Raw genomic sequence first — 26,880 nt, 5'->3', positions numbered from 1 at the left:
TTCGATTGTATATTCTTTAAAATATATTTTGGGCTTTGCGAGTTCTTATTTAACATTAAAACATGGATTAAAGTGTTTATCTTGTGATATTCCGTGAATTTATTCTATAATTCATTGTGTTTTCGACATTTTTGATGATAAAAATTAAGAAATCATTATTTTTTTCAATTTTCACATTAATTCCTCACTGAGCCGCATAGACAATTTACGTGAGATTAGAACTCTTACGCACATGATTTTAAATTTCATGCATATACAAATCATCAAATTTTTTGTTAATATATCTCATTTTTTCGATAAAATCAAAAGACACACAAAAATGCACACCTAATTACAAAGAAATCTGTTATATTTTCTAAGCTTTGTGTGCGGAAACCAATGGTTAACGGTTCTAAAATGACGTAAAGTCCCTTTACTATGGCGACCCCCCAATGGCCCTAATCCACCACCTGATATTTTTAATCCACCTTGCTCTTCAAGGTGTTTGGATATTAGGAAATGAAGTGCTTCATAGCAAATTGACATTTCACGACATGACTTAACAATACTGTGGGCTTCGGTATTAAAATCGGGAAGGGCTGGAAGGGGGTATAGAAGATTGTATGCGATTTGACATAACAATACTCAATGATGGCGCCCGGAAAACGCGCTAATAATTCACCTCCTTAATAAACACACCTTGGTTTACTCCTGAGTTTCAGGGCGGTGGCAGCTCATCGGATGCGATTTTATCGGACGAGATTTGTATGGGATTTAACAGATAACGTCGGACGACGAAATCGCACGTCCGACGTTATCTGTTAAATCCCATACAAATCTCGTCCGATAAAATCGCATCCGATGAGCGTTGCCACCGCCCTTACTCACTGAGTTTATAATCAACATAACTTACCAATAGAGACCATTTTATCAAGTTTTTGCATTTGTCGCAGATGTGCATTTTATAAAATTATTAAGCCCACTGTATTGTAACGGTTTTTATTCAAATCAAAACTCCTTTATCTTTTTTATGGCTCATAGAAAAATTCTGAAAAATTTACACAATACGTGTAACATACAGTTCTCAAAGCTTTTGGAGCCATTTTGCTGTGATAATTTTGTAAAGTACTGAAAAAAATATTTTTCACATTTTGTAATAATTTTTAAAAAAATCCTGTCAACTTTGAAAAACTAAAACTAAAAAACGATAGCGAGTTGAACCGATCTATGAACAGTTATAAAAACTGCATAAGATTTTTTAATTTTCTTCAGAATATTGCATCAATATTGGATTACGCATTCAAAAGTTATAAGCTTCCAAAGTCGCTGGCTACACGGGTAGCCCGGTTGCCTGGAATAGGGGTATTGAAAAATTTAATTCTGAAAAACAGGTTAATTATACTCAAAAAATTCTACGAAAAATTCCAGTAAAAGATGGCTGTGGATTACACACATATTCCAAATTTCAAGTCAATCGGATTCCTAGAATCAGAGAAATGAGCAATCAAAATCGATTTGGCTACCCGGGTAGCCGGTTGCCTGGAATAGGGTTAATCAAGGACCGTAAAGATATCAGGTCAAGTTATAAGCCCGTTTTGACAGCTAGGTGGAAGAAGAATCGACGAAGAAAACTGACAGTTAGTTTTCCGCTTTTGGCGAACGCTTCAAGTTCTCGAAGGAAAATTTCCATTTTAAATCACGGACTGTGTTCTAATAAACTAAAATATTCACCTAAATTGATCTCCTCCAAATATTGACCATGCAAAACGTAAACAATCCATCAATACATATACAAGCGGAAAACCATCTGTCAAAATCGGAGCCCAGGGGGGGGATCGCCAAAAGCGCTATAACTACACCTCATTATACATTCCACCTTGGGGTTAATATTTTACTTCATTTCTATATAGACCTTGGTATATGGCTTGATGAAGCGTATTTTGACAACAGTTTTTTAAGGACAGAATAGTGATTCTTCTCCTAACTTCTTATTATTGAAGAAGGGTGATTGCATTAGATATTAAAAACTTATAATATCGTGTTGTTTTATGATGTTGAAGCAAAAAGTTTCACTGGAATGGAAGAAACGCGTTAAAAATGAATACATGAAAATTCGGCTGAGTAAGCGTCATAAAAAGGTGGATGATGTTCGATCGGCTTGGAATCGAAACCGGTAAGTTAAAAGCTCTTTCGTGGTTGATTATAAGGAGGTAATGGACAATTCCACTTAATGAAATTGAGTACTCTATCCTCAGACAAGCCTTGTTAGGTATGTTGGTTGCGGAAAATGATGAGTGGCTCTCTACTAATGCTACATGGTTGCAATGCGAGGTGGAGCAGCTTCCTCATGTTAACTGCATGAAAAAAGCGGTGGTAATAGATCATGAAGGAAATCATCAAAATGTGTCAATTCGAGTGGTCAATGCTGTTACAACGATTCCAACTATGTATACATGGGCTCCAACGCAACAAAACTTTATGGTTGAGGATGAGACTGTGCTTCACAACATACCGTATATGGGCGACGAAGTTCTCGATAAAGATGGTTCATTTATCGAGGAGTTGATTAAAAATTATGATGGTAAAGTACATGGTGATAAGGAAGATAGCATTGATGATGCTATGTTTGTTGAACTGGTACATACATTGATGCAATACACAAACCAGGAATCAAATATCGACGAAAAAACCGCACACTCTAAATCGCCTATTGGAGAAAAATCGCCCATTTCGATTAATAATTTTGATCAAAGCATTGGAAAAGCTTCGTCGAGTAAAATGGAAAAAGACAACAATTGCGATGAAAACTTGACATGTAATGATTTGAATACAAATAAGGAGTTAAGATTGCCCCAACCGAATGCCATGAAAAAGAATCGACTCAATGTAAAGGCTTTTCCTGCACCGATAATATTTCAAGCTATCAGCTCACTGTTTCCTGAGAACGGAACAGGAGAAGAACTGAGAGATAAATATATTGAACTAACTGAGCGTGTTGATCCCGAAAGACCACCAGAATGCACCCCAAATATCGATGGCCCAAGGGCGGAATCAGTTTCGCGGGAGCAAACTCTTCATTCTTACCACACACTATTCTGTCGACGATGTTTTAAATATGACTGCTTTTTGCACCGTAAGTATGAGTAACTATCATGCATCCATTACATGTATAACACGTAAAATTTCGCGATTTTAAGGCATTAGTTTTAATAGTACAATTTCAAATTTCTGATGTTTGTTCTATTTAAATTAGAGCACATAAAACCTGTTTTTCGTAAAAACATCCTATCTTTCCCTGAGTTACGCAAATAATGCGTTCCGGAGACATTCGCGTAAGTCGAATAACGTTTACCAACTAAATTTAACATGTATTTTTGATATACGTTTTAAGCGATGTACGCGATTATCGAAATTTGACAGTTCTTCAAGAAACTTGTACACGCGGTCTCCGAGATACACGGTTAATTCCCATTAACCGAAAACGGCCGCAAAATACCGCGTATCTTGAATTTACGCGTAAGTCGAATATCGTGATTTCCACCAAAAATATCACTAACTTTCGTATAATTTTACCAGTAGTAGGTGGTTTAAGCCACTTAATTAATTATTTGATATGATTCTGACTGAATATACCAGTTTTGAACCTTTTGATTTTGAACATTCGATCAAAAGGGAAATTATTTGGCATTTTACAACTGATGTGTAAAAGCAGTACTATTTTCACAAGGAACTGTCAAATTAAGAAAACCGCGTATAAGTACCGTGTATCTCGGAGACCGCCTATACTGAGTTTTGACTTTAATTGTTAAATGCAAAAAAAAAAAATTTTGGTCGAGTTACAAAAACATTTTCAAAAGTACAAAATTGTAATATTCAGCTGAAATTATATCAATCAACCAATTTAGTGACTACTACTCAACCTACTACTTGAAACGAAATGATAAGAAAACTAGCTATAATTTGATTGAAGTCTTCGAAAATTTATCTAAGTATCATCTAGTATTCAGGATACGCGATTGCCTCCGGTCCTCATTCATAGCGTATATCGGGAAATACCTGTATTGTAAACTAGTTATTGATTGTTGTTATGTATGACTTAGACTTTTAAACCCTCAATTGGACACTTTAAAGTCTTTTTTGACCTTGTAAAGAATGAAACTGTCATTGTCCAGTTTGATTCCGGCGTACTAGGTATGTTTTAGGGTTTTATTGCTTCGGAATCTTAAAGCTACAAATGAATTATTTGCGTGCTATGTAAATAACTGTAATTAACTTAAATTACACAATTTATTAAATTACACAATTACACAATATTACTTAAAATATACAAGTTAAAAACTAATTTTGCCGGTAAACATTAAACAAGAAGCAAAAAATTTTTTTTTAAATACTCAGGAATTTATTTTTATGTCCTATGGGGTCACAACGCACAGTTGCACACTATAAAATTGTGGGGTCTCACTTACCATGTTACCACACAGTTACTGTGCTCCGCACAGCTTTATGCTCCGCACAGTAACTGTGCTTTACAACAGTAATTGTGTTCAACAGTAAACACAGAAAAAAAGTGCTACTTGACCCATCACTAATTGTTGTAGCGTGCAGCGGTATGGTGCGCTATTATCAGCGGATTCCACCCCAGGAAAACAGACCAGTAGCAAACCTGTATTGTGGTATAGTTTGTGGTCACTAGTGCCACACACGTAAAAATTTCCATTTTTTTTTAAGAAATACAGGCGTCCCCCGAGTTACGATTCCCTCGTGTTACGACGATTCGCATATTCGCATACGACGGTCTTGATTTTGACAGTTAAAAGTTATGAGACGGAATTGATTTTTTTTAATTTCTGTGCAGATAACCGTTACAAACATATTTCCTCAGATTCCACAACCCCCGATCTTGAATATCTATATCTTGCAAATGGCTTTTGGAGGGAAATTAATGCATCATCGTACATTATTTTAAATAAAATATACGATTTCATAGATTCCAACTCATCAATTGCGGTTATAAACTTTATATTCACAGATATTCGGCATACGGCTATTTCATCTTACGCCTTGCTTTAGGACATTTTTTTTGGTCCCAAATACAGGCATATATCGGGGGATACCTGTACGTTTATTTTAACGTACAGGTTAACTAAGAGATTTAAATCGGCTTTTGATTAACAAGTTTTAGTGAGTTATAACATGTAGGGTAAATGTACCTATAGTGGTGGTAGTACCAATAGTGGTGGTCTTGCACTAAAATGCGGTCCATACGGTAAATTAAAAGTTATTAAGTTATTTTCGTCAGTGTGAAATGTTCTTTAGCCTTTTACAAAGAATTTAAAAGATAAATGGGACCATTCCGTTTCTTCGTAACCGAAAAATCCATTATTTTGTGAAATATGTCAACATTTTTCCAAAATCCTTAGGATTTCATAACGAAACTCATATTTCTGTTAACGTTCTAAATGATCACTTACCCACGCAATTACTAGTTTTTCAACATGACTGTTATGAAATGTTATTATTTTTAAATTATTGGTCTTTTGACCATATTTATGCATTTTTAAGTGTTTTTTACCATAGTGCCATTATAGGTACACAAAACAGGCATGTTCCTATTGTGGTTATATTTATAAAATCAATAAAAACAGTTCGTTTCAGATTTTTTCGATGATATTTTTGACATGTCGTACTGTTGTCATTAAAATAAGCAAAAGATATGAGTTTTCTGTAAGTAATGTACCAAACAAAGGCCAAAATTCGCTTAGCTGGCTGAGTGAAAAAATCAACCTCAAATCAAGCTTTATCTTCCGGGTGTAGGTTGACGACAGGTGTTATTCAGTACTTTAGTCAATATTTTCTTCAACCAAATTCATATATTTTTTACGATCAAATTACGAAAGAAATCATTATTAGGCAGCTATCCTTGCTATTCATACAAAAACAACTTCGAAACTAAGTTTCATTGATATTATACATTGTTTTGGAGGTATCTTTGTTTATCACCACTATAGGAACACAATACGACGACTATAGGAACCATACCACCATCATAGGTACAACAAATCAGTCACAAAAATATGTATTTTTTCGTAAATTTGATGTGTTTCATGGTAAACATGGTTGTGATTGCGAAGATAAAACATATTCTAATTGCTATGTGTTAAAATAATCACAAATTGACCTTCCTGACAATGTAAATCCATTAAAACACATCTGTGTTACTACAAATTGCACCACTATTGGTACACTTACCCTAATGCTTAAGATAGCACATTTGCTCCAAATTCCGCTCGTGGCTTCATGTCTATAATGGACCGTCCCCCGTTGCAATGAATGACTATCCGGCTGCGTGGTCTCGATATCGATCAACAAAAAAAAACCTCAAAAACCTGCATAGGTAGGCATGACCACGTTAGGTCTTTAGGCTAAAAATAAGAAGAAATTCAATTGTTCATAGAATTTATTTAATAATTTACATAATAATTATGGGGATGGCTGAAGAAGGTTTTTTTAAAGACAATGCAATTCTTAAATTGTAAAATCGTTATATTGCGCAAAATTGATGGCTTTAATTTGATCTTAAGTCTTAAATTGCGCAAGTCGTTGTTAGCTCAATAAAAAGGACAAAGAAAAGCGCGAGAGAAAGTGTGCAAGCGAAATCAGATCCAAGTACAGGCGACACTCGAGACACAACCCCCTCGAGTTGAGACGATTCGCAGATACTACGATTAAATTTTTGATAGTTATATAACTGTAATTCAATAGAATTTCTAGATAGTAATGCAATAGATATTTCTTGCTGATATCCGTTAGATACACACTTCTAAAGATTCTCCAACTATCCAATCTTGAATATTTATATCGTGTTATCGAGTTTTTGAGCAAAATTAATACATTATTGGGCATTGTTTTAGCTAAAATACACGACATTAGGCCGAAAATACACGGACCGGAATTTTGCAGCAGCAGAATTCCGCCTGCTGAAAAAAATGGATATAAAAGTTTGGAAATGTTGCCGTTGACAGTTTGTACCAGTCCGGCTCCAGCAGTGCTCGGGGAATCATCTCTTTAAGCAGTGAGAATGAAACAAGACTTGGATGAATGAAAAGACAAGTGACGAAACAAATACACAGTCGACACACAAAGGTAAAGTACTGACATGTGTTAGACACACGCGATAGAAACAATACAGATGAAAAAGGAAGCAACGACATTATGAAGGGGGGGGGGGGGGGGGGGGGAATAAGACTTTCGGGTCTGTTTATGGAATGTTTGGAGAAGATTACTTTAAAACAAAACAAAAATGTATTTTTTGATATTTGATTGTATCTAAAGACATTTGCCTGATCACTAAAAACAAATCTCGGAACTTCTTATAGGAGGCATCACAAGACAATAGAATCAAACATCACAAGACAATAGAATTTACAATAGAATCAAACAATAAAATACAACCAACATATGCTTACCATAAAAAATATATGTATGACAAAATTAAACAAAGCGGCCACACTAAAATTAAAACAATTTAGAAATGCTCGAACAAAATGAAAAAAAATCCAAAGCTAACAATAACCTCAAGGTAAAACATAAACTCATATCCTGATAGAATATACAACTACAATCAGCTTTTACAAAAGAAACAAAGCTAGGGAAATATTAAACAAACAACGCTCTCTAGAACATGCAATAGGACACAGAAAAAAATCTGGAATATTTAGACAGCACATTAAAAAAACGTAAACAAACACATTTCAAAAAAAAAATTAACAGCATAAATAAGCAAACAAACATCAAAGATCTATGGGACCTAGCTCACAATTATAACAACACCAATCGGCAAAACAAGGAATCGAACATAATACACAACGACGAATTAAAAACCAAAGAATTGCTAAAAATAAACTTTGAAAATAACAAAAAATTCAAATTTCTAAATACAAACTAATCAAACTAACACATCAAACATAAATTTAATCAACCAAGAAATATGGCATAGTATACTAAACAACAAGAAAAACACAGCCACTGGGAATGATAAATCACAAATAATATGCTCCGTAACTTACCATGTTACCACACAGTTACTGTGCTCCGCACAGCTTTATGCTCCGCACAGTGCTTTACAACAGTAATTGTGTTCAACAGTAAACACAGAAAAAAAGTGCTACTTGACCCATCACTAATTGTTGTAGCGTGCAGCGGTATGGTGCGCTATTATCAGCGGATTCCACCCCAGGAAAACAGACCAGTAGCAAACCTGTATTGTGGTATAGTTTGTGGTCACTAGTGCCACACACGTAAAAATTTCCATTTTTTTTAAGAAATACAGGCGTCCCCCGAGTTACGATTCCCTCGTGTTACGACGATTCGCATATTCGCATACGACGGTCTTGATTTTGACAGTTAAAAGTTATGAGACGGAATTGATTTTTTTTAATTTCTGTGCAGATAACCGTTACAAACATATTTCCTCAGATTCCACAACCCCCGATCTTGAATATCTATATCTTGCAAATGGCTTTTGGAGGGAAATTAATGCATCATCGTACATTATTTTAAATAAAATATACGATTTCATAGATTCCAACTCATCAATTGCGGTTATAAACTTTATATTCACAGATATTCGACATACGGCTATTTCATCTTACGCCTTGCTTTAGGACATTTTTTTTGGTCCCAAATACAGGCATATATCGGGGGATACCTGTACGTTTATTTTAACGTACAGGTTAACTAAGAGATTTAAATCGGCTTTTGATTAACAAGTTTTAGTGAGTTATAACATGTAGGGTAAATGTACCTATAGTGGTGGTAGTACCAATAGTGGTGGTATTGCACTAAAATGCGGTCCATACGGTAAATTAAAAGTTATTAAGTTATTTTCATCAGTGTAAAATGTTCTTTAGCCTTTTACAAAGAATTTAAAAGATAAATGGGACCATTCCGTTTCTTCGTAACCGAAAAATCCATTATTTTGTGAAATATGTCAACATTTTTCCAAAATCCTTAGGATTTCATAACGAAACTCATATTTCTGTTAACGTTCTAAATGATCACTTACCCACGCAATTACTAGTTTTTCAACATGACTGTTATGAAATGTTATTATTTTTAAATTATTGGTCTTTTGACCATATTTATGCATTTTTAAGTGTTTTTTACCATAGTGCCATTATAGGTACACAAAACAGGCATGTTCCTATTGTGGTTATATTTATAAAATCAATAAAAACAGTTCGTTTCAGATTTTTTCGATGATATTTTTGACATGTCGTACTGTTGTCATTAAAATAAGCAAAAGATATGAGTTTTCTGTAAGTAATGTACCAAACAAAGGCCAAAATTCGCTTAGCTGGCTGAGTGAAAAAATCAACCTCAAATCAAGCTTTATCTTCCGGGTGTAGGTTGACGACAGGTGTTATTCAGTACTTTAGTCAATATTTTCTTCAACCAAATTCATATATTTTTTACGATCAAATTACGAAAGAAATCATTATTATGGCAGCTATCCTTGCTATTCATACAAAAACAACTTCGAAACTAAGTTTCATTGATATTATACATTGTTTTGGAGGTATCTTTGTTTACCACCACTATAGGAACACAATACGACGACTATAGGAACCATACCACCATCATAGGTACAACAAATCAGTCACAAAAATATGTATTTTTTCGTAAATTTGATGTGTTTCATGGTAAACATGGTTGTGATTGGAAAGATAAAACATATTCTAATTGTTATGTGTTAAAATATTCACAAATTGACCTTCCTGACAACATTCATTAAAACACATCTGTGTCACTACAAATTGCACCACTATTGGTACACTTACCCTAATGCTTAAGATAGCACATTTGCTCCAAATTCCGCTCGTGGCTTCATGTCTATAATGGACCGTCCCCCGTTGCAATGAATGACTATCCGGCTGCGTGGTCTCGATATCGATCAACAAAAAAAAAACCTCAAAAACCTGCATAGGTAGGCATGACCACGTTAGGTCTTTAGGCTAAAAATAAGAAGAAATTCAATTGTTCATAGAATTTATTTAATAATTTACATAATAATTATGGGGATGGCTGAAGAAGGTTTTTTTTAAAGACAATGCAATTCTTAAATTGTAAAATCGTTATATTGCGCAAAATTGATGGCTTTAATTTGATCTTAAGTCTTAAATTGCGCAAGTCGTTGTTAGCTCAATAAAAAGGACAAAGAAAAGCGCGAGAGAAAGTGTGCAAGCGAAATCAGATCCAAGTACAGGCGACACTCGAGACACAACCCCCTCGAGTTGAGACGATTCGCAGATACTACGATTAAATTTTTGATAGTTATATAACTGTAATTCAATAGAATTTCTAGATAGTAATGCAATAGATATTTCTTGCTGATATCCGTTAGATACACACTTCTAAAGATTCTCCAACTATCCAATCTTGAATATTTATATCGTGTTATCGAGTTTTTGAGCAAAATTAATACATTATTGGGCATTGTTTTAGCTAAAATACACGACATTAGGCCGAAAATACACGGACCGGAATTTTGCAGCAGCAGAATTCCGCCTGCTGAAAAAAAATGGATATAAAAGTTTGGAAATGTTGCCGTTGACAGTTTGTACCAGTCCGGCTCCAGCAGTGCTCGGGGAATCATCTCTTTAAGCAGTGAGAATGAAACAAGACTTGGATGAATGAAAAGACAAGTGACGAAACAAATACACAGTCGACACACAAAGGTAAAGTACTGACATGTGTTAGACACACGCGATAGAAACAATACAGATGAAAAAGGAAGCAACGACATTATGAAGGGGGGGGGGGGGGGAATAAGACTTTCGGGTCTGTTTATGGAATGTTTGGAGAAGATTACTTTAAAACAAAACAAAAATGTATTTTTTGATATTTGATTGTATCTAAAGACATTTGCCTGATCACTAAAAAACAAATCTCGGAACTTCTTATAGGAGGCATCACAAGACAATAGAATCAAACATCACAAGACAATAGAATTTACAATAGAATCAAACAATAAAATACAACCAACATATGCTTACCATAAAAAATATATGTATGACAAAATTAAACAAAGCGGCCACACTAAAATTAAAACAATTTAGAAATGCTCGAACAAAATGAAAAAAAAATCCAAAGCTAACAATAACCTCAAGGTAAAACATAAACTCATATCCTGATAGAATATACAACTACAATCAGCTTTTACAAAAGAAACAAAGCTAGGGAAATATTAAACAAACAACGCTCTCTAGAACATGCAATAGGACACAGAAAAAATCTGGAATATTTAGACAGCACATTAAAAAAACGTAAACAAACACATTTAAAAAAAAAAAAATTAACAGCATAAATAAGCAAACAAACATCAAAGATCTATGGGACCTAGCTCACAATTATAACAACACCAATCGGCAAAACAAGGAATCGAACATAATACACAACGACGAATTAAAAACCAAAGAATTGCTAAAAATAAACTTTGAAAATAACAAAAAATTCAAATTTCTAAATACAAACTAATCAAACTAACACATCAAACATAAATTTAATCAACCAAGAAATATGGCATAGTATACTAAACAACAAGAAAAACACAGCCACTGGGAATGATAAATCACAAATAATATGCTCCGTAACTTAAATCGAAACATTCCAAAATACAATAAAACTGCAACGATATTTTGATTAATATTCCGGACAGTTGTGAGCTCATGTTTCAAATTACGGATGATTTGATTCATATTACGAACAGCCTCAAAATTCCTTTGAGTACATAACCAATTAATTTACACACATACTACACCTTTTTAGTTTTTAGCTTGTTTTATGGTCTAGATACTTGTTTCTGTGTGTTGGTGTCCTTCAAGACCTACAGAACGACGGCCTTAAAAGCAACGGGGATTGGGTGCTGTTTTTCTCTTGTACTCGTAGATGAATAGAAAACAAGAATTGCTTCGCGAATTGACGGTCTTTCCCGAACGGCCATCAATGCATCTTCTAATATCGTTTTTTTCTAGTTATTATCACTGTTTAAAAACATATTTTTATACAACAAATCACAATTTGCTTCGGCTGTCCGGAATTAAAAACAAGATAAAAAAAACTTTCTTTGAATTCCGGACAGAATGAAATTCGTGTTTTTATGAAATTCAGACTACAATATGATAAAATACTGTTGTTTTCACGTCCACTATAGATTCCGATGTATTTAAATATACGTGGACGCGTTCAAAAAGAAATTTTTGAAGAAATAACACAGGTGTGGTTCTGAAGCAAAACTGATTAGAATGCCTCTGGTGGTGAACTGACCGACAGAAAATATTTATTTACTACGGCATCAGGGCCTACTAGGGGTCAGATACATTTTTAATTTATTCTAGTAGATTATGGCATTTATTAAAACATCAAAAATAGTATAACCAGTGCCTAGATATGAAGATATTCAATAAAAACATGTCAAATGTCCGTAATTTGAAGCATTACCAGGAGTTCTTATAGCATTTTCCAGGAGTTCTCATAGTTGTGGGACACTTTATTGAATCCTTCTTACGTGAAATGAAATTAATGTAATGGGAAATGGACTCTATAGCACACTTGTTGGACACATCCAATAGGAATTTCCAAGAAGTCTGGATGCCATAGAGTCCAATTTCCATCATATAAAGTTCACTTTACATAGGAAAGAGTCAAGGAAGTGTCCTGCAACTATGAGAACTCCTGAAAAACCCTGTAATGGTATTTGAATAATTTTTATTTGTAATTTAACTTAAAATAGTGAATTTTCTTACAGATCTGTCAAACTACTCGCAAAAAGTATTGTTTTACAGCTAGACAGCAAGAAAATATAGAGAAGGCTGCATTTATGTTGCACTATGCTCGATTCATACTTCACAAGGCCCGAATAGAAATGGCAGTGCCTTGAGGGTTTATGTCGCCCGAAAAATAATTTACGGCGACTGATAACGCTTTGACGACGCCCGATTTGCTTGGTAAACCCTATAAAGACCAAAACAATTTAAACAACTCAAACCCATTGCTCGCATCCTACTACCTAGCTCCTAAAAATGTGAACTCCGCAGTGCTAATTAAACTAAATAAACATATAGAATCAAAACACATATTATCACCTAGATCCATCGGTTTAAAAAAAAACGAACCGTGTATATTAAGTTACTAGTGAACGAAGTGTACAACAAAAAAAGAAGCAAAAAAAAGTTACGGAGCTATATTTCTAGACTTAGAAAAGGCATACAATAGAGTCAAAGCAAAAACAATAGTTACAAAACTAATAGAAGCTAATACTCCACTACAAGGTGTAACGTGGATTACAGCATTCCTTAAAAACAGAAGCTTAGAAATTGAAAGTACAAAGACAGTTAAAATGTTGGTAACCGATGGTTTACCACAGGGGGATGTAATGTCACCGACACTCTTTAACATCTACACCAAGGACATCCACAATAAACAAATAGAAAACAATGACACCTCACTAAACCAGTATGCAGATGATTTTGTGATTATTGGTAGAGAAAAGGACTTCAACGAGTTTCAAAGAAATCTTTGATTTAATCAAGAACTTGAAATATTAAATCTCCCCCAACGACCGTAAAGATAACAGGTCAAGTTATAAGCCCGTTTTGACAGCTAGGTGGAAGAAGAATCGGCGAAGAAAACTGACAGTTAGTTTTCCGCGTTTGGCGAACGTTTCAAGTTCTCCAAGGAAAATTTTCATTGGAAATCACGGGCTGTGTTCTAATCAACTAAAATATTCACCCAAATTGATCTCCACCAAATATGGACCATGCAAAACGTAAAAAAACCCATCAATACATATACCAGCGGAAAACCATCTGTCAAAATCGGAGCCCAGGGGGGGATCGCCAAAAGCGCTATAACTACACCTCATTATACATTCCACCTTGATCTCCCGATAAATACTGACAATATCAAGTTCGTTATTTTTGACAAATAACACACAATATTAACCTAAACATACAAACCAACCCAAACGAGGAAACAAGTACTTATAAATACTTAGGCACTACAGTGGACAAACAACTGAAATTTCATAAACATATAGAACATCTAAAAAATAAAACAACTACAGTAGAACGTCGATTATCCGGGCAGCTCGGGACCGGACGATTTGCACGGATAATGGTCCAAGAAATGTCAAATTCATATAAAAATTATAAAATCACTAGTTTTATGATTAATTCATCTTGAATAAATCGACTAATCGTTAATAGAATATTATTTTAATCAATAACTATAGGTTTAACAATTTTTCATGAACAAAAATGAATTGCGAAAATACCACTAGACACTACAGAGCTGAACAAAAAACTGGTTGTTCACTTTACTATCGCTGCAAATGTTCGCTGTCACATTTATGCGCACGGTTAAGCCGCCCGCCGGTTAATCCGTCCCCGGATAATCGACGTTCTACTGCACCAGAATGAACATCTTAAAAATATTATGCTCAAAAAACAATAACCTAGATCCAGAAAAAGCAATAACCACAGCGAGCAACAATAAGTGGCATACTCGAAACAGGGCATCATACATGAAATCATGTTGAAATCATACATGAAAAACAGCTCGAAAACTAATTGGAAAAACCTCCAAAAGCCATTTGAAATTAGAAGCGCATACATAACCAGAAAAGAACTAGCAAAAGATATAGTATACAGGCGGTCCCCAGATACACGGTTAATGGGGACCGAAAACCGGCCGCAAATACTGCGTACATCGAATTTTCGCGAAAGTCGTATCTCATAATTTTCAGCCAAAATATCAATAACCTTCGTGTGATTTGGCAAGTACTGGGTGGTTTTAGCCACAAAATTAATTACAGGTATTCCCCGATGTACATTAAACCTTTTGAAATGGTTTTTAACATTCGATGAAAAGGGAAAGTATTTGGCATTTGACTTTGGATGTGTCAAATCAGTACAAATGGCTCAAAGTACTGTCAAATTTAGAAAACCGCGTATCTTCAAATCTGCGTATCTCGAGGACCGCCTGTACTCCAAACCAATAAGAAAACAACTTCACGAATAAAAAAAATCAAATCATATCAGGAAAAAATATATGAAAAAGACATAAGTGCCGATTCTTTCGTTGACTCGAGACATTGGTACCAAATTGATCTGAAATGGCTATATTGTCAAAACAAACTGAAAAAAATATTTGTAAAAGTAAGGATGGACGAATCTTACCACACTTTTCGAAACTTTCGGAAAGAGTTCGGAATACGAACCAAGTCCTCACCCAACTACAAAAAAACGTAAGTTAAAAAATGATAAACATTACACAAACAGAACAGGAAAAAATAAATAAAAAAAAACTGCAAAAAACAGCAGTAGAACAAACTATCTATATTTTGCTATGACAAAAAATAGTATAGGCACAATACTACGACAATAGCAATAAAAAATCAATGAAAAAAACAACCAAACAATATGAACCAAAGGTCATAAGTTTAAGAATAGAACATATCAGAGAATCGAAAAAAGAATCAAAAGAAATTTACATGAGAGATTAACGACAAACGACAAACGATGAAATCACACCAAACCAATAACCAAACCAACAAGACAAACTGTGATACCTCAACTCTGTGATATAGACAATATGACAACCACATGAAAGAGAAAAAAGAGAAATAGGTCGAAAAGCCTCCTCTAACAACAGATAGTCTCCTCTAACAACAGATAGTCTCCTCTAACAACAGATAGTCTCCTCTAACAACAGATAGTCTATCCTCTGATTATGCTCGACCAATCATTTAGCATAGGAGGGACTTCTATCGCCTTGAAGAAGAAGAAGACCGTTTGTACATGAGTTTGACAGCAGGGGGAATTTCTTGGCCGCGAAATTCCGGTCCGTGTATTTTTGGCCTTATAGACTCGAAGTTGAAGAGTCAAATCAACTTCGAATTTCATGTTGACAGATATTATACATACGACCTTTTCGATATACGCTTTGCTTTGGGACATTTTTTCGGTCCCAAATACAGTCGTGTCTCGGGGGTCACCTGTAATCTGGCTACAGGGTTTGCTCCACTGTTTCATAGTTTGGACATAGTCGTTGGTTTTCAAGCAAAATTGTCTAAGAAGCCCTGCAGTAACGCACTGTTAGGCTGGAAATAGACGAACCGTGATCGTCGCGGTTCCGCGAAATTCGCGCCTTGTTTATAACAGTTGTAGAACAGTAGAGCTGTCAAATCTTACGCGCCTGCTGTTTCGCGGAGATACCCAATTTCGGTATTGCTGAGATTTTCGCGGTAGCGCGAACCGATTATTTTTACTTTTTCTGGAGGATTTGTGTGAAAACTCGTGTCGAGAAATGAGTTTTGTATTTTATTTTGCATAAACTATGTGAAATAAATAATTTGATTCGCATATTGATAGAAAAATATTTCTTCTTGGCACATTCAATCGTCACCAGACCTCGGATGGTTCCATACACGAACCGCGATTATCTCGCCTATCTGTCAGATTTTATAACATAATTGACAGCTCAAGTCATACGCGATTTTCGCGGTACCGCGATGATCTCGGTTCGTCTATTTCCAGCCTTAGTAGCTGCTAAAATATTGTAGAATATTATAGAAGAAACAATCATAGAGATTAAATTGTTTAAAGTATGCAAAAGAAGAAGAAGAAGAGCTACAAAAAATAAGTAAAATTTTAGCAATGAAAAACAATTTTATTGGTTTCAAGCAAACGTAAATGTCATCAAAATTATATTACTATTTCTATGGTGTGCAGGTCTGCAAGCTTGTCATCCTGGTCCTAATCTCCAAAGACGTAGATGGCCTGAGTTAAAACCACCTGGCAAACCATGCGGTGAAGCGTGCTATCTTCTTTTGGTAAGTTATATGAATCCTTAATAGTGTTTTTACATCTGTTAGATGGAGTTGGAATCCATATGTCAAAGCCCATTTGACAGAACTACCGTGACTCAAAAACTGAATATGGTTTGCCCTATGTACATTCTGTGCCAATAAGAATTAAACTGCCAGAATGTTGAACAAAATATCAAGTCCATAGTAATTTAAATAAAAGGTAGAACAAAATAGACGTGCTTCCATCATCGTTTTGTCGTTTGAAAAAAAAATGAATACAATTCAATTTCTTATTCCCTGCATGTTAATAATACTCAAGAGCGACGAATTCGTAAAAGCCGCTGGAATTGAATTCGTTAGTCGAATTCCAATTCCATGAAATCATCTAGCTGCTGTCATGTTTGGACTGCCATCCGTATGGCCGGAGAAAAGCTATCCGGAACTTCAGCTATCCTCGTCGTCCATGGGGGCCTAATCCAGCACAAAAGCACATCACAGGACTATTTTTATGTAGGGTAACTGTACCAGTTTTCGGCAAGCTAGTGGAGCAGTTTCACAAAAATTGCTCACACATCAATATTTTTCATTATTTTTCTTGAAAGTGTTGTTATTCTGGTTGATAAACTATCATAGTATGTTAAAATATTTTTTATTTGTCGGTTCAAAGCCCTTTTTCATAAATATTCGTGAAAATGCAAACATTGATTTTGCTCCTATTTTCGGCAGTTTGTTCTAATTTTCGGCAGGCTGTGTTCCTATTTTCGGCAGCGCGAATACGGGTCAGAAAATGTTTGTATCAATGTGAATAAGTACAAAAAAATGTTTAAAGCAATTAACACTCTTACTTTCCTAAGATTTGTGTTAAAAAGCACTTTAATTATTAATTTTATGTTGCTTATTTTGGCCCGTTTTGACAGCCATTTTAATGCGACGTTCAAACAGAGCAGCCATTGACAGTTTGATGGTTATAGCGTACGGTGCGAACTGGCTTACAAATATTTATTTTTCGCTTAAGTTAGTGCATCGTTTGTCGTAAAATTGGTGATATTTGGCACAAGAAAGGCCATATTATGTGTCGACATACGCATTGTAGTGTTCTGATAATTATTAAAAGGAATATTCAGCCAAATTCAACGTGTGTTATTGTTCCGAGTTTCGGCAGGAGCCCACAACATTGAGCTGTCAAAAATGAACATTTACTGTGTACCTATTTTCGGCAGCATTTAAAGTGAAAAATAACCTGTTTATCGTGATTTTAACATTCCGAACAAGCTAGAATAAATTAAATAAGCATAAAATCTTTAATATACACCACTTATTCATTGTTTTTCTGTTCTAATTCTCTTAGTCACAAAACCTGCCGAACGATTGGCTGACAGCAAAGCTGCCGAAAAAAATCACAATTTATTTGATATTTTGGAAAATACGTAATGAAATTGTGTGAGACTTCGTATGTGAATATCAAATAAGTACACTTTCACTACAAAATTGTATTTTGTGAAATTTTTTACCGCATTTGTGCAGAATTTCACGTTTTTAGCTACCCTGCCGAAAATAGGTACACTGCCGAAAACTGGTACAGTTACCCTACTGGGTATGTGGTGGATTTCTTGGAGGTGGAGTCATGGGTTCAAGCCCCTAATGGACCGTGCCGCCATATATAGAACTGATCCTATGGGGGTAATCCATAAATAAATGAAAGCCAACCTCACAATGCACAGTGGGCAACAGCCATACAAACGCCGGGATGAAAATCAACTCCTCGTGCTATTGCAGTTTTTCGTCATTCCTTGCAATTTCTCTTACTATACAGGGCAGTCATATACTAAAATTGTCAAGATAGCGAATAAAAAATAATAATTATCGCTCACAACATTTTACTAATGCGTAGTAGTCAACAGCATTAACAACAATTGTTAGCAATTAAAACGAAGGCGGAATAAGTTTCTTACTGAAAATGAATTTTTAAAGTATTAAGGCCGGGCTACATTGATCGTACTCCGTGGTGTAATTTTGATATTCACTAGCGCATCTGGCGGCGGCTGGTGGAAGCTTTTTTTGGTCGTCGGGGGAATGGTCGTGTTGGATCTCAAAATTAATTAGTTTTTACAACGTTTTTTTATGCGAAAACGGCTGAAATACTTGCACAATATGTTTGTCTATCAATTACAAAGCTTTTTCAGTCCAGTTAAAGTAAAAAACATAGAAAAATAACATATTTTCTGGAGCGGCTTCACATTGTTTAGCAAAATGCTTCGGTCAGCCGCCGCCAGATGCGCTAGTGAAAATCGAAATTACACTTGCGAGTACGATCAATGTAGCCCGGCCTTTAAGGCCGGGCTACATTGATCGTACTCTCTGGTGTAATTTTGATTTTTACTAGCGCTCCTGGCGGCGGCTGACCGAAGCATTTTGCCAAACAATTTGGAGCCACTCCAGAAAATACGTTAATTTTCCATGTTTTTTACTTAAATCGGAGGAGAAAAGTTTTGTAAAACGTAGATACACATGTCTTGCACGCATTGCATCCATTTTTGCAATGGAAAACGATGGAAAAACTACTTAATTTTGAGATCCGGCAGGTCCATTCCCTCGATGACCAAAAAAAGCTTCCACCAGCCGCCGCCAGATGCGCTAGTGAAAATCAAAATTACGCTTGCGAGTACGATCAATGGTGCCCGGCCTTTACGCGCTAAAAAGTTTTGTTTTTTTTTATGGATTGTTTGGAAAAGAGCTGATTCCTATCTTACGACCTTTTTTAAACTGTTTTTCCTCTCTTCAGCTTTGTTTTTTTATGACTGTTTGTTTCAAATACCCGTTTATGATAGGTAGTTTGATACTTGTAGTGGATGGCTCCTACAACAACACATGTCAAAATCGCTCGAGCTATTTTTAAGAAAAAGTTAAATAATTTTCGGGGTCGCGAATGGTCGCAGCTAATTTTAACGACAAAACGTAGGAAAAATGTTGATCTTTCTTATGATACACGACTTACGAGTGAAATCGAGTCGAATCATAAAAAGAGAGTGACTCCAAAATGAAAATATCCAAAAATTCAGCAGTGATGTTTGGTTTTCAATCATTTATGAACTTTAAAAAAAACAAGCTTTTGGAAAACATTCAGACATAACATCAAAGTATGATAAAAACCTTACCAACGACACATTCAGTCAAAATCAAACCATAATATTTTAGTATATATATATGATGATTAATGTTCAATCGAAAAATATCTCACATTTGGTGCAAAAAACACAAAGTTTGTACTTTTTGCCTATAGCTCAGTAAGATTAAGATAAAAACGTAAAATATTTTGGTTTCAACTAAGTTAAGTATCTATTTTAAGAGAATGTTTATGGTGTTAACCTGCGACAAAGTTAGTTTTCCGATTTTTATACAGGCGTTTGCCCAATGTGCAATGGTACAGGCAGGCTTTGACCGAAAACGGTTGTTGAGCCAAAAAAACATGTGGTGGATTTATCACCCACAGGGACTTTTATTTGATAGGGCTCCTGCGTATTGGTGGGAGCTCGGAATCGGACCTATCCGATTCCGATTCCGTGCTCGGAATCAATTTTGAAGCCGATTCCGATTCCGGGCTCGGAATCAATTCCAGAGCCGATTCCGGAGTCGATTCCGTAGCCAATTCCTGAGCCAATTCCGGAGTTCACTCCCGAGCCGATCCCGCAATTGACTCTGGAGTCGATTCCAGAGTTGACTCCGGAGCCGATTCCTCAATTGATTCCGGAATCGATTCCGCGATCAGAATCGGCTCCGGAATCGGAATTGACCTGGGAATCGCAAATCACCCCGAAATCACGCAACAAACACGCCAAGCCTCATGCTCTGACAACGCAGCTCAATTGACTTACCGTATACCCGCTTTATCCAACCGCCACAATGACAACGCTACCGCTAAGTATTTAAGCTGCTATTATCAAAACGCTAGAGGTTTGCGTACTAAAACAAAAGAATTTCACCTAGCTGTATCGGAGGCTGACTTCGACCTCATTGCCCTCACGGAAACTTGGCTTGTTGACAACATTCCATCTGCTCTTCTCTTCAACAACAACTTCTCTGTTTACCGCTGTGATCGCTCTCTCAGCGGCTCTAGCTCTCGCGGTGGTGGTGTTTTGCTAGCCGTTTCTAACGCATACGAGTCGATAGAATTACCTTCCCGTGATCGTTCTCTCGAGTATATTTGTGTGCGCGTCACCTGCAATAACGCACATCTGTACGTCATGGTAGTATACATTCCACCGCAGCTTAGCTCCGAGATATCGACTCTTCGCTCTCTACATGATTGTATCAGCGGCTTCACTCTCACACTGAAGCCTTCGGATCTGCTGTTTGTTATTGGCGATTTCAATCAGTCCAGCATAAGCTGGTCCACAGCTGATCCTTCGTCCTCGCCAGCATACTCATCAATCACGCACTATGAACCAACTGCGCGCTCACTGACCAACAACACCTTTGTGGATGTATTTAAATTTAACGGATTAGTGCAACTTAATCACATCAATAATTCGCACGGACGCATGCTTGACCTGCTCTACGCTAACAATGCTGCAGCTAAATTGTGTTCGCCTGTCTTTCCAAGTGTTGTTCCGCTTGTACCTCTTGACTCCTACCATCCGGCGTTTGACTTCAATATACGTATTAACTCGTCGACCCGACGCAATTCGACGACTCGACAAAACTCGACGACAACCGCATTTTATCGTTATAACTTTGCTAAAGCTGACTATGTGAAACTGAACGACATGATATCAATGTTTAACAATAGCTTTCATTGTTCCAATTTTATTTCACTTGACGAAGCAGTATGTTCATTCTCGTCCTTCATGCTGCAAGCCTTTGTTGTATGCGTCCCAGTTCAGCGTCCTAAACCTAACCCCCCCCTGGGCGGACCGCACACTCAAACGACTCAAACGTGTAAAAAGAGCTGCTTATCGTCACTACCAAACGCGCCGCTGCCAAAGATCTCGCTCGATCTACTTTGACACGCACTCTTTATACTGCAGCTATAACAGGTTTCGATATCGCAGATATTTGAGTAAAATTCAACGTAACCTCTGCAGGATTCCTGACTCGTTTTGGCGCTTCTACAACAGCAAAACAAAATCCACGCATACACCGAAATCCATTACGTACAAAGGAGCAACAAGTGCCAACACTAATGAAATGTGCAATCTCTTCGCGGATCGCTTCGCAGATTGCTTTTCACCGGCCATGAATGATACCGATACCATTGATGCTGCTCTCGTCAACACTCCGGCTGGAGCAATTAACATGAGCACTCCTTTCATCGATAGTGAGATCGTTTTATCTGCCCTAGCGCAACTAAAGCCTTCCTTCGCTCCTGGACCCGACGGAATTCCTTCTACCGTGCTGAAACGCTGTCAAACGACAGTAGCACCTATCCTTGCAAAATTGTTCAATGCATCGCTAGCCAATGGCTACTTTCCCAAAACATGGAGGAAATCTTGAATGGTTCCTATTTACAAAAAGGGCGACAGGACAGATGCCATCAACTACCGGGGTATTACATCCTTGTGTGCCATTGCCAAGGTGTTCGAACTAGTGATATACAAAAATCTGCTACATACATGCCGCAGCTACCTAAGTCCGTATCAACATGGATTCGTGCCAAAAAAGTCGACTACCACGAACCTGGTTGAATTTGTAACCTATTGCACTAGTCAAATTGATGCCGGAGCTCAAGTCGATGCAATTTATACAGATCTAAAAGCAGCAATCGACTCTCTTCCGCACGCAATTCTTCTCGCTAAACTCGATAAGCTAGGAGTTCCCAGCCCGCTCGTACAGTGGCTTAAGTCGTACCTAATTAATCGCACATACATTGTGAAAATTGAAAAGCACATGTCCAAAGAAATAGTCAGCAGCTCGGGTGTGCCACAAGAAAGCAATATTGGCCCGCTTCTCTTCATATTGTTTATCAACGATGTTACCCTCGCTTTACCTCTCGACAGTATCAGTCTGTTTGCCGACGACGCAAAAAATTTTGCGCCTATTCACAACACAGGTGATTGTACATTCCTGCAAGACTGCATCGAAATTTTCTGTTCGTGGTGCAAGCGTAATGGACTGACTATCTGCACCGAGAAATGTTACTGTGTGTCTTTTAGTCGATGCAGGAGCCCAGTGACTGGGACCTACTTCATAGACGGCACTGCTATTAATCGAAAAAATCATGCCAAAGACCTGGGCGTTCTGCTTGACTCTAGTTTGAACTTTAAACAGCATATCGATGACGTTGTAGCCAGAGGAAATCAATTACTTGGCGTGGTTATCCGGACAACTAATGAATTCCGCAACCCCATGTGCATCAAAGCTGTGTACAACTGTATCGTTCGTTCGGTTCTGGAATATTCGTGCGTAGTCTGGAGCCCAACTACCGCTTCTTCAATTGCTCGACTTGAGGCGATTCAACGTAAGCTCACGAGATATGCCCTACGCCTACTTCCCTGGCAGGATCGCAATAATCTTCCTCCGTATGCTGCGCGATGCCGTCTTCTAGGCCTTGAACCTCTTTCGGTTAGAAGACGCAATGCACAGTGTTCTTTCATCGCTGGATTGCTAAATGGCTCTATCGACTCATCGCCATTGTTGCATCGAGTCGATATCTATGCACCATCCCGAACACTTAGGTCTAGAGAAACTCTACGGCTCGCTCAACCCCGTTCCAGTGCTGGTCGGTCAGACCCTATGTTCCGCATGTCGGCTGTCTTCAACACTGTCTCGGATTGCTTCGACTTCGACATCTCAACTCAGTGCTTCAAGGAACGTCTCCGGCTTTTGCCGTGGCCGCAGTGAATTGCGATGCAAATCTTGTTTTTGCTATGTATTTTTTTTATTGAACTGTTACATCTTAATTAGGCCATACGGCCCGTTGAAGATTAATAAATAATAATAATAATAATAAAACGGAATCAGAATTGACTTCAGGATTAGAATAAGTTTCGGAATGGGAATTAGTTATTGAATTGAAAAAAGAAGTTTCAGAAGCGAAATCAGTCCGGGAAGCTCCATGAGAATGGATCGTTTACAAGTAAATTGTTATTTTTTGCGGTTATTAATTGGACCCAAACGCTTATTTATAAGGCGATGCCAAAACTGACTCCGTTGGAAGCCGTTTCCAATGTTTACATACGAAAGTGGTTTGGAAAACCCTGTAATGGACAGAAAAACCTTCCAACATTAACGATTTTGGAGAAAAAATAAAAAATCGTAGATTTTAAACTGTATCTGTGAGTCACTTTCTAGGATCAAGTGATAGATTGTCAATATTGGCTTGCTTTTTATGCCATCAGACCAACGGATTAATCTGCAGTTCTATCGATTTTCGAATATTTTACCGATTCACAGACTTTACAAGTATTGCTATTTGCAAAAGAACGAAAGAACCAAAATCACGTTCAAGTTCACAGCAATGAACGACTCAGTTTACTCACGTTCACGTAACAGAACCGGAATGCCCACATCTATTATGGAAACTTTATTTTCGACTTAAAAAGTAAAAATAATATTTTGATTTAAATAATCGAAATAGTCAACTTTTTGCTTTAGTCTTTACAAAGCCATCGAGGGATGCATATAGTAGTTTTATACCCCTTTTCTAAGCCTGGTGGCTGACAGGGTTTCTCTAACCAGCTCAACATAGGAAACGAACAATTCAATCTCGTAAAATACATTTCAACTATAAAAATGTAAACTCGAATGATCTGTCATTGGTTGCTCGGTATACGCACGATATTCATTTGACAATGTTGAATAGGGATTTTACTGATTGGAAATGAAACTTACAGTGTTAAGCTGGCTAGAGAAACACTGTATAGCAGGCCTGAACAGATTATGGTTCTTAAGCCAAATAAGAAGAAATTTGTTGGCTTTACTACAGTATGATCTATGTTAGTTCTGAGCAGCTTAATGTACAAAAATTAAAAATACTTTCATTACTTTTCTAGGATGGTGTAAAGCAACTGATATCTTTCGATAACATAGGCAAATCTCCCGTAATGCTGGATTCTGGAAATGAAGCATGTTCTGAAGATAGTAACGACAGTAGCCAATGTAGCAAGGATGCCACGTTAACAAAATCATCGAAAAATGGAAGCAACTTATTTGAAATCTTTGACCCAAAAGATACAGAATGGAACGGTTCAGATAAGTCATTTTTTCGCACGTTGCAAAAAACATTTCTTAACAACTACTGCGCCATCGCTGAAGCAATGTTGACAAAAACATGTCAACAAGTGTATCGTTTTGTTCAACAAGAAGCAGCTGCTTGCCTACCAATTGAGGTGAACAAGGATAATACACCACCGCGCAAGAAGAAGAAGAAGCATCGTCTTTGGTCTGTGCATTGTCGTAAAATTCAGTTAAGGAAGGAAGATAGCTCAAATCATGTTTTTAACTATTCACCTTGCGATCATCCGGGACAATGCGATGCGAATTGCCCATGTTACAGTGCTCAAAATTTTTGTGAGAAATTTTGCAACTGCAGTAGCGACTGTCAAAATAGATTTCCTGGATGCCGCTGCAAAGCTCAGTGTAATACAAAGCAATGCCCTTGCTATTTGGCCGTACGTGAGTGCGATCCAGACCTTTGCCAGACATGTGGGGCTGAGCATTACGAAATTGGTAAGATAACTTGTAAAAATGTGAGCGTGCAGAGAGCTTTGCGTAAGTATTCAATATTAGTTATATTGCATTATTTTAAAGCAAAGTGACTTTATAACCATCGTTAAAATATTACAGACAAACATCTTCTGATGGCACCATCTGATGTGGCTGGATGGGGAATATTTCTCAAAGAAAGTGCACAGAAAAATGAGTTTATCTCAGAGTATTGTGGAGAAATAATATCGCAAGACGAAGCTGACCGCCGCGGCAAAGTTTATGATAAGTACATGTGCAGTTTTCTCTTTAATCTAAATAACGGTAGGTGAAGTGTTATTTCTCTACGGTAATTATAAAATAATAATCATACATAATGTAAACCTGTTTTTTTTTAGATTTTGTCGTTGACGCTACAAGAAAAGGAAACAAAATTCGTTTTGCGAACCATTCTATCAATCCAAACTGCTACGCTAAAGTAATGATGGTGAATGGAGACCATCGAATTGGTATATTTGCAAAACGTGCAATCCAGCCTGGGGAGGAACTTTTCTTTGATTATCGCTATGGTCCTACGGAGCAGCTAAAATTTGTGGGAATCGAACGAGAAATGGAAATCCTATGAACTCCAAATACTACTTTTTTCTAATTGCTAGATTCTTGATTTCACGGTTGTCATCTGTGTCGTGCGAACTTAATAAAAACGATCTGGAACTCTGAAAGGCTGGTACGATTATAATTACAGTGGAACGCCGATTATCCGGGCTCATTTGGATATAACCTTGCTCGAATATGCGAATAACACGGACTGATAGGTCAAATTTCTTATGGTTTTTTGTGGAAATTAATCGTATGTTTTGATAAAAACTACCCAGTTTTAATTAACTACATGTTTTCAAATGAGAATACTTGAAGTTTGGTATGAATTATATTGATTTGTTTATGTCCATGTGCTATGATAACCGATTTTTTAAAAATCATCCTAAGAACGCAATGACACCTCTGTATTGAACTGTCATTTCCCAACAGCACGGATAAAAGGTACAGGCGGTCCCCGAGATACACGGTACCTCTTATACGCGGATTCGGAGATACGCGGTTTTTCAAATTTGACAGTTCTTTGAGCAAATTGTACTGATTTGACACATCAATTGTGAAATACCAAATAATTTCCGTATTGATCGAATGTGAAATACCATTTCGAAAGGTTTTAAACTGTTCAATTCAGTAGAAACATATCAAATAATTATTTTAGTGGTTAAAATCATCCCCTACTTGCAAAATTGCACGAAAATTAGTGATATTTTGGCTGGAAATCACGAGATTCGACTTACGCGGAAACTCGAGATACGCGGTATTTTGCTGCCGTTTTCGGTCCCCATTAACCGTGTATC

The 26,880-nt window shown here is 36.7% G+C and overlaps 1 protein-coding gene and 1 long non-coding RNA gene across 4 annotated transcripts; one reads left to right on the top strand and one right to left on the bottom strand.

The window, feature by feature from the left end:
• Positions 1-1,909: 1,909 nt before the first annotated feature.
• LOC120893279 (histone-lysine N-methyltransferase E(z)) lies at positions 1,910-26,208 on the top strand. 3 transcript variants are annotated; one of them, XM_040295076.1, is made up of 6 exons: positions 1,914-2,152; positions 2,235-3,112; positions 16,770-16,870; positions 24,835-25,552; positions 25,628-25,810; positions 25,885-26,208. In XM_040295076.1, exons 1-6 carry the CDS (start codon positions 2,028-2,030, stop codon positions 26,109-26,111), a joined length of 2,232 nt encoding a protein of 743 aa, XP_040151010.1. In that variant the 5' UTR covers positions 1,914-2,027; the 3' UTR covers positions 26,112-26,208. The 3 variants fall into 3 exon arrangements, with proteins under 3 accessions (XP_040151012.1, XP_040151010.1, XP_040151011.1); XM_040295077.1 differs by lacking the exons at positions 1,914-2,152; positions 2,235-3,112 and adding an exon at positions 10,581-10,715; XM_040295078.1 differs by lacking the exons at positions 16,770-16,870; positions 24,835-25,552; positions 25,628-25,810; positions 25,885-26,208 and adding an exon at positions 5,009-5,358 and having other exon boundaries at positions 1,910-2,152.
• Positions 6,045-20,915, bottom strand: LOC120893281. The gene is made up of 3 exons (XR_005738123.1): positions 20,719-20,915; positions 9,819-9,992; positions 6,045-6,401 (listed from the first exon to the last, which is right to left on the bottom strand). It is a non-coding gene; the product is annotated as an uncharacterized LOC120893281 (long non-coding RNA).
• Positions 26,209-26,880: the final 672 nt, after the last annotated feature.

This window comes from Anopheles arabiensis, chromosome 2, assembly GCF_016920715.1.
Source record: "Anopheles arabiensis isolate DONGOLA chromosome 2, AaraD3, whole genome shotgun sequence".
NCBI lineage: Eukaryota > Metazoa > Arthropoda > Insecta > Diptera > Culicidae > Anopheles > Anopheles arabiensis.
The sequence above is the reverse complement of the archived record's forward strand: the minus strand, read 5'-3'. Positions and strand labels throughout refer to the sequence as shown.